The 16,043-nt window shown below is 36.6% G+C and overlaps 1 protein-coding gene across 1 annotated transcript; it reads right to left on the bottom strand.

Moving 5' to 3' along the window:
* Positions 1–4,910: 4,910 nt before the first annotated feature.
* MEDAG (mesenteric estrogen dependent adipogenesis) lies at positions 4,911–16,043 on the bottom strand. The gene is made up of 5 exons (XM_070943868.1): positions 15,534–16,043; positions 10,020–10,129; positions 8,356–8,468; positions 6,860–7,145; positions 4,911–6,498 (listed from the first exon to the last, which is right to left on the bottom strand). Exons 1-5 carry the CDS (start codon positions 15,824–15,826, stop codon positions 6,374–6,376), a joined length of 927 nt encoding a protein of 308 aa, XP_070799969.1. The 5' UTR covers positions 15,827–16,043; the 3' UTR covers positions 4,911–6,373.

Genomic DNA, 16,043 nt, shown 5'->3' on the forward strand with positions numbered 1-16,043 from the left:
TTGTTCAATGATACTTTAAAAGAAGAACATGCTGACTTTTCTGGAATTTGAGCCTTTAGGTGGTGAGTGAAGTGAAGGAATTTAGAATAGAAGCCAGTGGGTCACATGGAAGGCTCTGCCAAAATTCCTCCTTCTCTAAGAAAACAATAATTATAAGTTGTTTAGCCCTTCATTGAATCTAATACAGTAATAGTATGGTTAGCAAGCTAAGCTTGTCACCTTTTTAAAAGTAAGGTCCTTATTCTTTAATAACTACATGTTAGGGGGAAAAATAGATAATGCAGATTTTCTTGGCATGCAAACACAGTAATAGAAAAGTTCATTTACAAATGCTGATGTTTCTGATTAAAAGTTTTGGGGAAGTATGGAAACAGCAATGAACTAGCTTGAATTTACAAAGGCATCTCTTTGTGCAAGCCTTTATGGCAATGAATTTAATATATGTGCTTTTAACTTATGACAGATTGAAGATAAAGATGTAGGAGATGGTATTGGTCTGTGGCGCAAAAAAAAATCAGGAATCTGATAAGTTTTTTTTCAAATCAACAAATTTTATTAAAAGGTATAAGCTTTCCTGAGCTGCGCCTTACTTCATCAGATGCATCAGAAGATACAAATGGATCATTTTGTGGGGGTGCTTAATAGACACTTTCAAATCTTCACATTAGATGATATATATGGCTACAAATGTTTATTCTGCACTTTCAGTCATTATATGTATCATTTGAAATTCCTTTTCAAGTATAATATATGAAATTTAGTAGTGGAATTGCATTAGGGAGTAATAAAAATAAAGGTTTCCCGTGTGGTGTCCTACACATAAGTTATTTATATTTCATATTTTTAAACCATTCATCTCTCTCAAAGAGAGGAAGACTTTGACTTAATCAACCCATCAAGCTCCTAATTGTGAATGCTGTTTAAAACAAGTCCCCAAATGTGTAAGCTCTCTTTAAAGCTATGATCATCAGCTTTACAATGGACTGTTTATTTGTGCAGGCTTTTTTTTTTAGGATTCTGCTATATCAAAGCAAAGTTTTCAGTGAGCAGGCAATGCAGGCTCCAGCCCTTTTTATACAATGGCTGTATAGTCACTAGCTTCTCTAGCTATGACAGCCACCAGCATTTACATAATCATTCTAGGTTTTAGAGAGAGACGTGCACTGTAAGATGCAGAGGATAATGGAGCATGTTCCTTTTTCTGTTTCCTGTCTGTATCCAATCTAGACTGCCACCTTGTGGTTGCCATAGGCAGGCCACCTGAAGGGTCTGGAAAGCTCTTGAATCTCAAAGTTCAAAAGGCAACTGGATTTTTTTCTTTGAGGAAGATGTTTTGGTCTCATTCAAGAAGCTTCATTGGTTCTGGCAGGATGGTAGGGGTGGGGTGAGTGACCCATGAAGCTTCTTAGATGAGAAGCAAAATTTCTTCTTCTTCAAGAAAAAAAAGTGTCCAGTTGCCTTCTGAAAAAGCACCGAGACAACTATGACCTGGATGAATGAGAATCTCCAGACTTCTCTTCTTAGAATTTTGACATTTGTAGATACCCACATTAACCTACATCCTATGTGTTGGATGATATTTTTTTTTATCCCCATCTTTTATTTTACATGGATATGTTGATTTTTTTAAAGTTGTGATTTTATTGTCCAGCTTATTTGTAAACTACTTTGAGATATTTTTGTATGGATACTGCTATGTGAGGATGTACACACACCCGGCCTACTTTGACAGAGGTGACAGTTACTAAGAAGCACATAGAAATTCTCTGCTGCAGATTATCTCTAGTGTGACGATATGGCAAATCTAGACAGCATACTAAAAAGCAGAGACATCACCCTGCCAACAAAAGTGCATATAATCAAGGCTATGGTTTTCCCAGTTGCAATGTATGGCTGTGAAAGTTGGACCATAAGAAAGGCTGAGTGCCAAAGAATTGAGGCCTTTGAACTGTGGTGCTGGAGAAGACTCCTGCGAGTCCCTTGGACTGCAAGGTGATCAAACTGGTCAATCCTAGAGGAGATCAACCTTGACTGCTCTTTAGAAAGCCAGATCCTGAAGATGAAACTCAAAATACTTTGGCCACCTAATGAGAAGGAAGGACTCACTGGAGAAGAGCCTAATGCTGGGAAAGATTGAGGGCAAAAGAAGAAAGGGACGACAGAGAATAAGGTGGCTGGATGGAGTCACTGAAGCAGTAGGCATGAGCTTAAATGGACTCCAGAGGATGGTAGATAGGAAGGCTTGGTGGAACATTGTCCATAGGGTCGGATACGACTTCACAACTAACAACAACAAAAATTATCAGTCACAATTCTGTTTTATTTCAAGGCCTCTTAAGTGGAGGTCCTTTGTGTCCATCTCTGTCTGGAACCCTTAAAATGGCATATGCTGTAGTTAGGTTTTAACTAAAAATTGATTTTAAAGAAACTAAGAATACAAGCTCTATTAGAAAATGAAGTTATAATTAAAATCTTTTTTCAGTTATTCATATGCTAGAAAGGTCATGCAGCATAGCTGTCTAGTTGCAAGATCTGTTGAGCTGAATTCAAAACTATTAACATTCATACAAACCTTTTATCCTGCCAAATTGTTTTCAGATTTACTATACGAGTTCACTCTTTCAAGATTTTACTTCTGGGAATTACCAGATGTTGGCTGGTTGCCCAGTCTTAGACTTTTCTTAGTCGGAGCACTTTTAAATAGAGGAGCATGAGTTGCTAGAAATCCACAATGGAAAATTAATATAATGTGGCATGGGGGAAAGATGTATCAATCAGAACTCTTCCTAATAATAAATTTAGAAATTTTTATTAGCCCCAATAAGGGCACTGAGAAATAAAGGGTTAACTATGTTTAAAGAAACCTCAAAACTAGCTGAAATTAAAAAAGGATTTTAAAAAATTACATAGAAAAACCAAAGAAAGACAGCATACTTAATAGCCGAACATGCTTATGTTTAGAAGAAAAAAACAAAGCACACCAACATGGAGTACCATTGAAACAATGTCACTGGGCTGAAACAGTGAACAGGAATACGGCACAACTATCTGCATGGCACCCTTGCATTTTATAATGCATTTGTTAAAAATATCAAGGGATTCCATTGCTAGCTTCGCCAATAGGAATGTTAATTCCTCCTGTGAATTTGGCAAATTGTTGGGGACAGTAAATGATATTCAAAACAAAGGAAGAACTGAGGTGCAAGTGGCAATAGACTTGTGTTACAAAGCTTGAATTTTGAAGGTTGGTTTGAATATTAAGTGTTCTTGCTTTTTGTGAGGGACTTTTGTGTTTGATGAATTTTGTCCTTTTGAAAGCATCTTTTAATTTGCTTTCCTTTTCAGTTATTCTCATTTCTGTCCAGTTTTCTATTTTCTTTGCTTTCCAGTGCGGTTACTCTTTGCTGTCATCTTCATCCTAGTTTTTCCTTCTTTTTTGTCGTTTCTGCTGGAAGGAGGGGTGGGAGAATATATACGTATCTATGTAGGGTGTGAGAATGGTTTCTGAATAGTTGGTATTTGCATGAGAGACAAAACAATTTCTAAATGAAATACCTTGTTATGGAAACAACATTATTACTGGCGTTATTACTACTATTGTTATCATTACTATGGTTCTAGCCCTGTTTTTTTTTTCTAATCTGACCTCTATCAGACTCTCCTCCTCTATCAACAAGTGTATCGTGGGAGAGAAATATCCAGAATTGGTTTTCACTATAGTTAGGGAAAATATTTGTGTGTTTATAATTCTTTCTTGCTTATTTCCATTTCTGGAAGGATTCTCTTAAATTTGCTTTTTTAATTTATTACTGAATTTGCCCCATTTTTGTTTGTAAAAACAATCAAGTAGGGTTATCAAAAATGCCCCAATCTGGGATGAGAACATTCTGGAGAATCTGGAAGATTCCATTCCCTCACCAGATCATGGTCATCTGGGGTGGTGTATCATTTCCAAAAATAAAACCTCCAAGCTGGAATCCGTTTGAAATATCCTAGATATAGCATTTGTTTTGTTCAGAATTATACTGTATGTCATTGAACTTCTTCCGGTTTGCAGGATTTACTTCTGGGAACTCCCAAACTGCCTCCAGAACTGTGTGACTGGAGAGAGGTTTGCTGTCATCTGCTGGAAGAATGGGAAGTTCCAAAGATGTATGGAACGCTCCATGCCCAATCAAGTGAATTGTGCACAGCCCTGTAACAATGGTAGTTTACAGCTATTAATTTCCTTTTAAATAAAATGTATTGTAATACATATAATTCTTGATTTAGGACCATAATGGAGCTCCAACCAGATGATCAGACCCAATTTAACTATTTTGGCTCATGGTGGTTGTTAAGCAAACCAATGTATACCATGGGCTGGAAAGGTTGGAAACAGGAAAAAAACATAATAAATCAGTCATGTGACCACAAAATCCTGCAATCATCTATATTGGGGGGGGGGGCTTGTAACTTTGAACAGTGACCAGTCTTTAAATGAGGACTACCTGTATTTATAAATTACAGGAGCTCTCAGCTTTCTCTTAGTGGCCTTTCTTACAGCCAGATTCAATGCCATTAAGTTTCCCTGGATTTCACATGAATAGAGGGTTGCAATTCCAGTCATGTTTATAAACCTTCCTCTCCTTTAACCTTTTAATTCTAATTTTTAAACTCTCAATGTTATTCTCCATTTTCAAATTAAGATAGCTCTTAGCATTTATTAGTTACGCCTCCTCTAGTTTTAGGGCTAATTTCAGCTATTTTATACCTCAGGATTTTACATATTCAGTGCTTTTTAGTGCTGTGTTTTTCCCCTACTTACTTCCAACCTTTATTCAAATTCCTGCTGTGTAATCTGGCTTAATATTTATAGCAGTTTTGACCTTGTGCAACATGGAAAGCTAACTTGAGAAAAGAGAGAGAGATCCATATAACCTCCGTTTATTGTGAAACAATGATATACAGAAGGCACTGATTAGGCAATTGTTTATACACGAGGTCTCTTCAATATAAAGAGACTGAATATTGCATTCCTTAAGATGTAGACATTTAACTTAATAAAAAAAGCCTACTAAGAAAAAAAGAGATACTTTTATGACATATTCATTCCAATCATTCTTTAAACCTGCTGGCACTCTCCACATTGGGCGGGCCTACAGCCAGAAGGCCATTCAGTGGGAAGTTTAGAAGCTGCAGCTCTAGAAGACATCAGTGAGAAAGGCTGCTATAAGCCCAAAATATACCATGCAATTCAAATTTAACAAGGTCAGTTTTTTATGATGCAAAAATTATACTTTATAAAAATTACACTCTATCAAAACAATGTTTTAATGTTATGTCATAAAGAAAAAGTAAAATATTCATCGGGTAGCCCCAAGGTGACTCCTCAAATTACAACCATTCAGCCCTTGCACCTCCCATTTACTGTGGACTACATAACACTGACATTTTCTATAACCTTCCAAGATAGTAAGCTCTGATTCAAAGCACCTCTATGTGTTATGTTTACATATCCCAGTACTATCTGAAAAGAATGTTTATTCTGTATTTGAGATGTACAAATAAATGCAGGCACACCTCTTTGGATTCACCTCTTTGGATTCAATTACAACGAAATATGGAGTGCATAATGTAGCACCTGTCTGCTGCTATTTAAAGCAGTCTGTCTTTTCCTAGGAGAGCACGACAGCTTGCAGCCACATAATCCTGGAAAAGATGTAGCTGCTTTAAATAACTGGACAGATGCTCTGTTGAGTATCCTGAATTTTCTTTTTGGATTAAATCTGAAACACTGCACAACCTTTGTGAAAATAATGCCCAATGAATGACAGTTAGGCCACGCAGCAAAATTTTCCAAACCAGAATACAGCCAAACTCTGATAGCAGCTGGCTTCTGGATCAAAAGACATGCATTTGAGTATTCCTTCTGCCAGTTCTTTACCACCATCCATTTTAACCAAAACCAAACCCAAAACTGTCATAGCTACTAACAATTCAAAGCTGTTTGGAATTATCAACTTGCCAGGGTATGATAAATGTTCGAGCAATCACAAAAATAATGTATTTTTCCATGATTCTGAAAACCTGGCAGTTATTTAGAAATTGCTGAAATAATCCAGAATTTAAAATCATTCTAGCTATACGGATAACTGCAATACCAAAAACTCTAGGCTTCAACAGCCTTTAATGGTGAATATAGTACCAGATCTGTAAATAACACTTTAGTAACCAGGAGTCTTGCCCTGAAATCAATGAAAGCAACATAGAATGCAGATACATCCTATTACTTGCAACAAAAGGCAGAAATTCCTTGCATTCTGCAATAAGATAATCCCAATGTGGTTATCTTCCTTCTTTTTTCAATATATCTTTCTCGATGTTAAGAAAATCAGACTTCGATACTTGACCTGTCTCCAGACTTCCGAGACCCTGTAACTGTCCAGAGAGCTAAAGGAGATTCCATCCAAGTTGATTGTGATGTGAAGTTGCCATTAAACACATCATCTACTGAAACTGCAAGATAATACAAATACATATGTAATGTCTAAAGAAATAGTAAACTTCTTCATCCTGACAAAAACACTCATAATTGATCCAAAACTCTCATAATTTCCAGACATTCCAGTTTGTTGGCTGAATTGAACACATTTAATTTTTAAAAACTGAAAAAGTGTGTAAACCTAGTGGTTTGTAATCTCCAGCTTATCATGTTATCAGTTTATCAATCTTCTGCTTACCATGTTGCAGAAACACAGTCCGTTGTGTCAACAAACAACGCCTTACAGAAATGTGTACTGAACTTAATCACAGAATAAAGTTGTTCTACCTATGAAGAATGTAATATTTAAAATGTCGTAATATATTACCAACTCACCTCTAGAGATAATGCTGAACTTCCTGTCTGAAAAGCTGTTTGAACGCAAATTTGGTTCACTCATTTTATCCAGAAACTTAGTTATAATTTCTTTCTTCTCTGGATTGGTACTTGATAAATTAAGAACTTTCCCATTCATTGAAACAGTTCTCTTGCTGATCCCAAACCAATAAAAGAAATCGAATAAGGCATCAGTTTTGAACTCATAGGAGAAACTTAAACTTTCTTCATGAACCAGATAGGCTTCTGAAGGAAAAAATTTCTTTACAACATCTTGGAAGTTAAACTGTACAGAGAAAAGGAAAATGATTATTATTGATTGATTGATCTAATGCTCCGTGAATGGATGCAGCCCTTAAAGCCTGTTCCTCTGCTCCCCATTGGAGCCCCTTACAGCTACCATTTCTGAAAATTAACTTCATGGTTTCCTCCTATCTTGAAATAGGAAATGCCTTAAAATTGCAACTCTACATTTAACGTAACTTCTAAAAAACAACTATGTTTCTGAAAGTTAGAAAAGAGCTTGCAAAATTCCAGCCGTATTTATCCATGACATAATATCTCTCATTCTCCAAAAACTTAAATGAGCCCGCCCCCCATTGTTCAGGTATATAAACAAACAGGTATTTAGCATGGATGACTATAGTAGTATTAAATCCCAGTACCTTAAACATTTGAGATTCAACTAGCTTTTCCATCTTTAGAACTGAAGATTGGCTTTTACATTTTTGTTCCAGAATGGTAGATAAAATCTGATACCAGTAATATTAACAGGTGACTAATGCATTTTTCAGCTTGAAATCTGATTTTAAACAACAGGCCTCATGGCTATTATAATGCCTGAACTCATTCTTGGACTGTTTTGTTTCTTCTCCTTCTTTTCTATACATGGTATTGTCAAATATTATATAGTCTTCCAGAATTTTGGGAGGGCTTAGCGGTATAGAGGTGACAGTAGAATTAAGGGCAAGACCCCAGTTGCTGGAAACATTGTAGACATGCAATTTGTCTATTATCATTATTTAAAATGGTCACCAGAATGTACCATAGAATTACACCTGTTTGGGAATACTGTATTTTACAAAATGGGGGAGAAGGAAAGTAAAGCACTGTGTATCTACACAGATCATCAGAAATGTTGCCATCTACTAGGAATTTTATGCATATAGCAACATACATGTGGACATATTCTATCCCAAAGAATCCTACAGCTTAATTAAAAGCTGCTTTTGGAGCAAGTTTGAGCCCCAGCTCCAGGAACAAGATGGTTTTAGTAACTGTTGGATACCAGGCTTGAGCTGCCACATAGCAAAACATTAGAAAACTTCACATTCACTTTTCACTGTCTTTGGTGGATTTATGGCTGTCCCTCCAGGGGAAAGGCTTTGCCTTTCTAATTTATTCAAAGAGCAATGTTCTTTGTTCCTTAAAACTTCTCCAAAATGCTAACTTGAAGATAGCAAGCTTATGTTCAACAAAAAATCTGCTCAACTTACCTGAAGCTTATAGCTTTCCCCAAACACAGATGATATTATATTGTTCATGCTGTTCTCGATTTGCCTTCTCATCTTTGGGTGTCGAGTATTCACAAGCAAAGCATACGTTTTTTCTAATGGGATTTGACATCGGTAATGTAGACAATAATAATAAACATTTGCAGATCTCAAATATTTTATTACTTATACATCATACAATTTTGCCCCTGGCTGGTTCTATTCATTACAAAACAAGTATTTTGTTTTATATCTTTTCTGAACCTGTACATTCCTAAGAAGGCATTCTTATGGAGAAGAACTAAGTTTTCTTCAGACTTCCTTATCGCTTTCTAAAATATTTTCTTATCTTGGTGCTGTTTAGAAACAATTTCATACAGTACAGGGAAGTATGATGTTTGAATTCCCTCCTATACAGTTATGCTGGCCCCAAGTCAGTTTAAGACATTTCAATTCTCCAAAGCTTTTAATTGGACAACTGTGCATTTGAGCAGGATAGCCTTCGTTTTACAACTTTTCAAGAAATTTGTGGTTTTATCTGTTTCATGTTAAGTTTATACTGAATTACAGTGAAACCATTTTTTACAGATTCCTAGGGGGAGGGGAGGTCCATTATTCTTAACTACATAATACATATGAAAGTCATTGTGATTTGTGTAATTATGCCATAAGATAAATGAGGCAAATCACATCATATATCTCAATTTATGACATTGCCTCTGGACTGTTTAGGATTAATCAATCTGCCTGTTGTTTGGGGTGCATCCTGATGAAAATCCGGACTGTTGCATTGGAAATACATTAAATAAAGTTTTTTATAACACTACAATTATTAATGTTTAATTATAATTATTCTAAAGGGTTATTAATTGTAAATATCTTTACAATTAATATTAGTATAGTTATTAAAACAAGAATGTGGAAAAATAAGTAAAAATAAATCCGCTAGGTTTTTTTTTTTTCTGTTTTAATTATTAACAGGTCTATTAGCGATGTTTCAAAGTCACCTAAATTGTTTTATTGCCTTCTACTATAAATGGTTTTAAGGAGAGTCAAAATAATAAAATTTCAAAACAAATAAGCCATATCAGAGAATTTTTATTTAAAGTCTATTTTATATTTTACTGCTTTGATGCTACATATTGTCAGATCTAGAGTTAAATACCGAACAAAATTCTTGTCCTCTGACTTTCTAAGATGCAATGACTATCATCCTGTTTCACTTTAGTAAATCTTATGAATAGCACCTTTGTTGATATAACAAGCTCAATTGCTGAAAGTTATACAGACTACTCCATTTTCTTGCAGCTGGCTGGAGAAAGGCTTGGATTCAGTTGAAAGTGCTATTGTTCTACTTAGAATCTCTTAAGAAAAGCAACCTACTTAATCATATGTAAGAACCCAAAGTCTGTTAAAGCACTTTCATAAGCAACATGCTCCTTGGGAAGTTAGCATTTTTAAACGTAATTCTATTACAGCAAGAGCCATGTTGTTATAAAATTAAGTATTTCATACCTTTGCAATCTAATCTTACCAGTTTCACAGAGACATCACAACTTGCTCTTTTATCCAAATTCAATCATGCCATTTTAAAGTAAGGATCCAATTATCTTTTTATAAGCAAGGCGGTCAGTCTGAACATTTTACAATAGCCTTATGGTACATACCTTTTGAAGAATTATATTTTGTTCTGACGTTAATGATAAACACCAATGGCCGACCCAATATAGTCTCTCTGTAGTTTTTATAATCATGATGGCTATTCAACTCTACGTGCCTGTTCAAGAAAATAAAGTGTAAATATTCAGCCATTGGTGAAATGTAGAATATACAAATGCAATGTTGTGTGAACTCAAGATAAGTTCTTGAAGGAACTCTAAAAGCATAGCATTCATTTAGTTTCTTTCAAATCTCACAGTCTGTCCCACCATAGATTGTATGGCCCACCCTATGTAGGAAAAGGAATTAATAAATGTGTTAAAATTACAGGAGCAGCAAAAAAATGGAAAAGATAATTTTTGGAGGATGGCAGGACAACTAGGAAAAGCAGTATTTTGGTCATAACTGAGATGACATTAGTCCTGACCACAAGTCTTCCTCTTTCTCCAGAAAAATAACTGGAAAAAGAGGAAATGGTAGCAATGCAGATTTACTATTATAAAAATAGAAGATCTATGCAAAGCTTCACTCCAAGAAATGCTTTGAAACACATTGGGATGCAAATTTAGCACCTACCTGCAATTACTTAAAGCAACTATCCTTTTCGTAGGATATTAATGACAACTGCATGATCCCAGAAAAAGATACAGCAACTTTAAGGACTTGTCTGCATTTTGATGTGCTCCAAAGCACTTTTTTTTGGAATAAAACTCTTAAACACTGAATACTTCTCGTGAATATTGTAAATCAACCTAATGACTTAAGGTCATTAATGACTGAGTCCCTTAGGAATAGGGCGGTATATAAGTTTAATAAATAAATAAATAAATAAATAAATAAATAAATAAATAAATAAATAAATAAATAAATAAATAAATAAAGTAAAACATGCCCATAGGAAATCACAGTCTCTGCTGCACTCCAACCAGGGTGGCTTTGAAATGCCAATTTGGATAATGTATACCTTAATATATCAAAACAGGATGTACACTGATTCTGTTCGCACCTATCTGGAGAATGTAGGCATAAAGGTTTAACAGCTGAAGATCATTTATCAATTGATTAGTCAAAGACAGGATGCATACACTAGCCTCAAAACAAGGGAGAGAATATGGTTAACTTACAATTTTATCAGTCCTGGATTGTCCACAAGGATGCTGGGAGCCAAAATTCAACAATATCTGAAGAGCCATAGGTTTTCCATCCTTATACTAAACTTATTTGCAACAATTATTTCCAAGGTTCTCCAATTGGGAGGCAGAGATAAGGGCATGTTAGCAGAAAAACAGCAGAGCTGTTAGCCTAATTCTGTATAGAGGTAATCCTTGACTTATAAATGCTTGTTTAATGACTGTTTGAAGTTACGACAGCTTAGAAAGGATGCTTTGTGGTCTGTCATACACTTCTGGCTCTTGTAAAATGTCGTTTGCACCCATCCTCTGCAGTCACGTGATTATGAGCTGGGTGTTTGGCTCATGTGATTATCATTTGCAATCTTCTCTGCTGGCTTCCTCAGAATGATTTCCCCTCCCCTCCATGGGGGGGGGGGAGAGAAATCAAGCTCAGATCTTTAGAATCCAAGCTGAATGTCTGCAGCCCGCCATAGGAGTTCCCTTCCATGCACACAGGGAACAGTAACTCCTGCACTGGGCGGGAGAAATGAAGCTTGCAATCTAAAAATATGAGGTTCATTTCTCCATCCCAGTGTAGGTGTTCTCTTCCATTCATGGAGGGGAGCTATCTGCCCTCCTTTTGGCAGTCAGCTGTTTTGCTCTGTCCACTTAATAACCCCTGCAGTTGCTTAATTTTCTGAGCATTTTACATACTGTAATTAAGCAGTACAGTTATTAAGCTAACCTGTTTGGTTGAATAGTATTTGTCTGTGAACTGGATAGAAGTACCTGAATTAAATAAAAATACGTCATCTTAAAAGAAAAACTTTATTCCTGTGTAAGACATCCAGACTAGTGTAAAATTAAAAACCTCTGGTTCAACTTTAATAGACTGATGCAGTTCCTTTTCATATAAACTATGGCTCAGATCCATGGATACTCTAAAAAGCTGTAGTAAAGATAATGCAGAAAAATCAGCATTCCTTAACTCTGCTTAGTTTTCAGTTAAAACAGATTCAAATAATCAGTACAGCATGCCATGTAGGCCCAAGAAGCAGAAAAATTAAATGTGAATAGCTCACAATACATAACTTCAAAAACTTCCTAATTAACTAGGTATATTTTAACCAAGAGATTCTGATCTTGCTTAGGTACCAATTGTGGATAGTTCTGTGGACTAGCCAAGTAGTTTTGTTTGCTAAAACAAACAAACGGACTGTATTTATTAATTGCATACAGCAGTATGTGTTCATCTACCTTGACTAACATCTCCCCTGTAATGGCTGACAACCTTAAGGTATATATTTTCTCCTCTCCAGAAACAGTTTAGTTATGGAAGATTCTATTGTTTAGAAATAGAACTAGTTATTTTATAAGCATATTGCAGCAAAACTGGGTGTTTCATTTTCCTACCAGGGCTAATGGGTTTGATGGAATAAAATACTGCCAGCTAGATCTAAGAAAAGTTGGAAATGAGCTGGAAGCAATAACAGGCATCCATGAGTCAGCTAACCCAGACATGCTGGTTATCCATTGAAAATGATTCATTTGCAGTGCATAAAATGTGAGGAACAAGTTAAGATGGTACAGCTTTCTAAAAGGAAAAAGTAATGGAAAATTGAGATCACCATTTGCAAGCTCCAATTTCTCAGAACTAAGAAAAACAATTAGTGACAAAAGCTGAGAGATGTTTTTATCATTGTTTTATGTTTATGAGTGCCCTTCCTTCCCTGTTTGCTTTTATGTAAGCATATGCTTATAGCCTGTTACCTAGTTTACTTCTTCTACATAAACTGCACCTCGATTCGGTTTATTATTATGGTCAGGCCATCAAGCCAAAAACACTTATTGTACCTTTTTTAACTTCTGGAATACCTAAACCTGTATAACAGCCTACAATGTTAGATTCCAACAAAGTGCTCCCGTAACAGGCCCTTGTTCATAATGACTTCATCTCATGGGTCTCTGCATGGAAGCAAATGACAACATGTGTGTGATATCACACAAGACTGCAACTTACATAGCGTACTTGCATAAGTTCACCAAAAAGTAAGTTGTCTTCAGTCAAAAAACAAATATCAAATTAACTTTAGGGTATATGTTATAGCTGTTCTGTCTTTCTCACTTCCAAAAGATGAAACCCTTCAACCATTTTGCAATACAAACTCTCTCTAGGCAATATTTCAGACACATCCAGTGCTTTTTCTTCCTGTATAGAGCCAAACTATCTTATTCAACTTCCTATTAAAAAATTACATTTCGATGATTTTGTTCAGATAGAGGTTAATCCTTATCTCATGTCCTATTCAAGTGTCTACTTGTATTCAGTGGCACTCTAGCAGTGGTGAAATTTCTGATTTAACTTATAGAAAATAAGTGTCTCCTTCACAATTTTGACTGTTTGGTTTTCACATAATTTTAAAATGCATTTTAAATTTTAAACATTATGTTTAATGTCTGTTGGTTTTGGATTGTTAATAACAGTATTAAATTACATTGCCTTGTGAAGAAGAACTCTTCCAGCTAACTGGTAGGTGTTATGCCAAGAATAAGCTGAAGGGTGTCACCGGTTGGTACTGTTGGACAAGAACCAATGACTCATTTGCTTTAATAAAAAGGTACTTTTCAAACGCTTCCTCTCCTACAGCAAGTTTCCAAAGGCTAGATAAGATACGTGCCATAATAATGTACTTTACAGAGATACCTTCATAAAGTAGAGGAAAAGTCACACCTGTTTACTTATCTTTGAAAGGCCAAGTTTTTATATTATGAGCCTTATCAGACAACAAAGAAAACAAGTATGCAAGAATAACCTGTTACACAATTCTGTCAAACACATCAGGATTAATTAACAAAGAAGCTATAGACTACTTGTTTTACATACCAACCCCTAGGCAGAAATTTTTAGAATGTCCTAGAAGAACCTATATAACAATAATAAAGCCTCATTGCTTTGGTGACTACACACTTGTTACTGGTGGGAGAGGAGTTAAGTTTATTAATAAAAGCAGTTTAATTAGTACAGTTAATTTCATACTAACAAATAGAATCCACAACCGTTCCATTGAAATCTAACCAACCTTGGAGAACCACATTGAACAAATATTAACCAACAACCTGGTGGTATATAGCACCATCTCTGGTAACCTCTGGTATTGCATTTTTTTCTCTCAGCAACTGGAATTCCCATATACTCACTCATCCAGTCTGTCCCATTCAACCCACCACATTTTGTGTGTTCTGTTGGTAGCCATGTCTTAGCTGTGCTATCTAGATGAGACAAGAGTTTATCAAGGCCTCCTCCTGTTCAGTTAGGTCTACTCTTCGATTCCTCCCTTCAAAGCAGGGCCTGGAGCAATCATTCTATTAAGTTGTGAATGAGTGGTATGCATAACACAGATAAGACTAAGAACTAGTTCAGGTGGGACTAATAGCCTTTAAGCACACACTCACAAATGTCCTTCTTTGGAAAAATCAATCTATCTAAGTGGCAGTCTTGACTGATCCAAGAAACACAAAAAGTGGAGAATTACTGTATTGTCATAGGAGATTATTATTATATTCACAGCTGATATTTAATATTTCCTCTATCTACTGGGTCCTTGTTCTTTTGCTATCAGGTCTTTTAAACAGCAATCACATGGTGAAATGCAAGCCTGATACAAGGCATGGTAAATAAGTACTCCCGTCAGAGAAGGCTGGCTGAAGGTCCCTCAGAAGGCTCCAACTTACTACTGGATTGCTTTTAGTTTTTAAAATAAACTGCAGAATGTGGGATGTCTTACATTTAAGGAGCATCAACTGGCAAGCTTACCCAATTGTATTCATGTTGTTTATTAACCAGGAAATAGCTATTGATTTTGCAATATTGTATATTTTTCTGTCCTGTACATCTATTCAATCTGGCTCCTAGTTTAAGATTATGGTTAGAGGGGGTGCTCTTCTGCCATTAAGCTTAATGCAGGGCAATTATTTTTGAGAAGGAAAGGCACCAGCTTCTCTCCTCCAAGCTTACTTTCCCTAAAAAAATCCCTCTCCATCTTTCCAAATCAAGCAACAGTAACCTACTCACCCACCCTAGCATTTAACAGCCTGCAAACCAGAGATACCAAAATACCAATTCAGTTTTTAGATCGTGATTAGTCGTTGTGGCACAGGCCCACAAATAAGGAGCCGTTTTATGGCTTTTAGTTCTAATACCATTTGCTAAACACCCGGCAGGTAGCCATGCAACAGGTAGATTTTGTTTCCAAAATAAATAAATAAAAATTGTTAAGTGGCAGATCCTTTTTTTCCCGCGACCTGTAGGATGCTTGATTCCTATCCCCTCACTCCTGTTTTTTTTTTAAGAAGGCAACCCCGGCATCAAGACGAGCGCGGGGAAGGAAAATTAGAAAAGCGTCTGCTTACCTCTTGAAGTAGCCGGTGAGCCTGCACTGCTGCCGGCCATCCAGCTGGAAAAACCCGTCGCTTATCACCGTGAAGCCGCCTCCGGGCCGCCGGTCGAGCGGACTCAACACCGTCAGAGTGTCCCCTTGCAGTAGAAAAGAGTCTGGCTGTAGGGAGAGCAGCTGCCGCAGCGGTAAGACCGCCATCTCGCAGTTGCACGTCCGAAGGCTCTGCAGCTCTCCCGAAGACACGGAGGTCAAGCTGGGCCTGACCAAGGTTGCCGGGACGGAACCGGACCCGCTCCAGACAGCCATGGCAATTCCGCTCAGGGAGCAGCAGAGAGAGAGAGAGAGAGAGAGAGAGAAAGATGAAGGGGAGCGTGTGGGTGGGAGAACCAACAGCTTGCGCGCCAAGACCGAAGGCGCTGCTAGAAATTGGCTGCCGGTTCTCGGGGAAGAAATAAAAAAAAACAAAAACACTATTATAGCTCCGCCTCTGAACCGCCGGGGAGTAAGGGCGGAGGAACAAACC

Source organism: Pituophis catenifer, unplaced genomic scaffold, assembly GCF_029215685.1.
Source record: "Pituophis catenifer annectens isolate HBS135680 unplaced genomic scaffold, rPitCat1.0.hap2 SCAF_4, whole genome shotgun sequence".
NCBI classification, from domain to species: Eukaryota; Metazoa; Chordata; class Lepidosauria; order Squamata; family Colubridae; genus Pituophis; species Pituophis catenifer.

Bases quoted from the DNA above. Each gene is read 5' to 3' on its own strand.
- MEDAG (XM_070943868.1), bottom strand. From the start codon at position 15,826: ATGGCTGTCTGGAGCGGGTCCGGTTCCGTCCCGGCAACCTTGGTCAGG. The intron at 10,130-15,533 runs GTAAGCAGACGC...TTTCTTGAACAG, and splicing joins CTCACCGGCTACTTCAAGAG to GCACGTAGAGTTGAATAGCC. The intron at 8,469-10,019 runs GTATGTACCATA...AAATCCCATTAG, and splicing joins AAAATATAATTCTTCAAAAG to AAAAAACGTATGCTTTGCTT.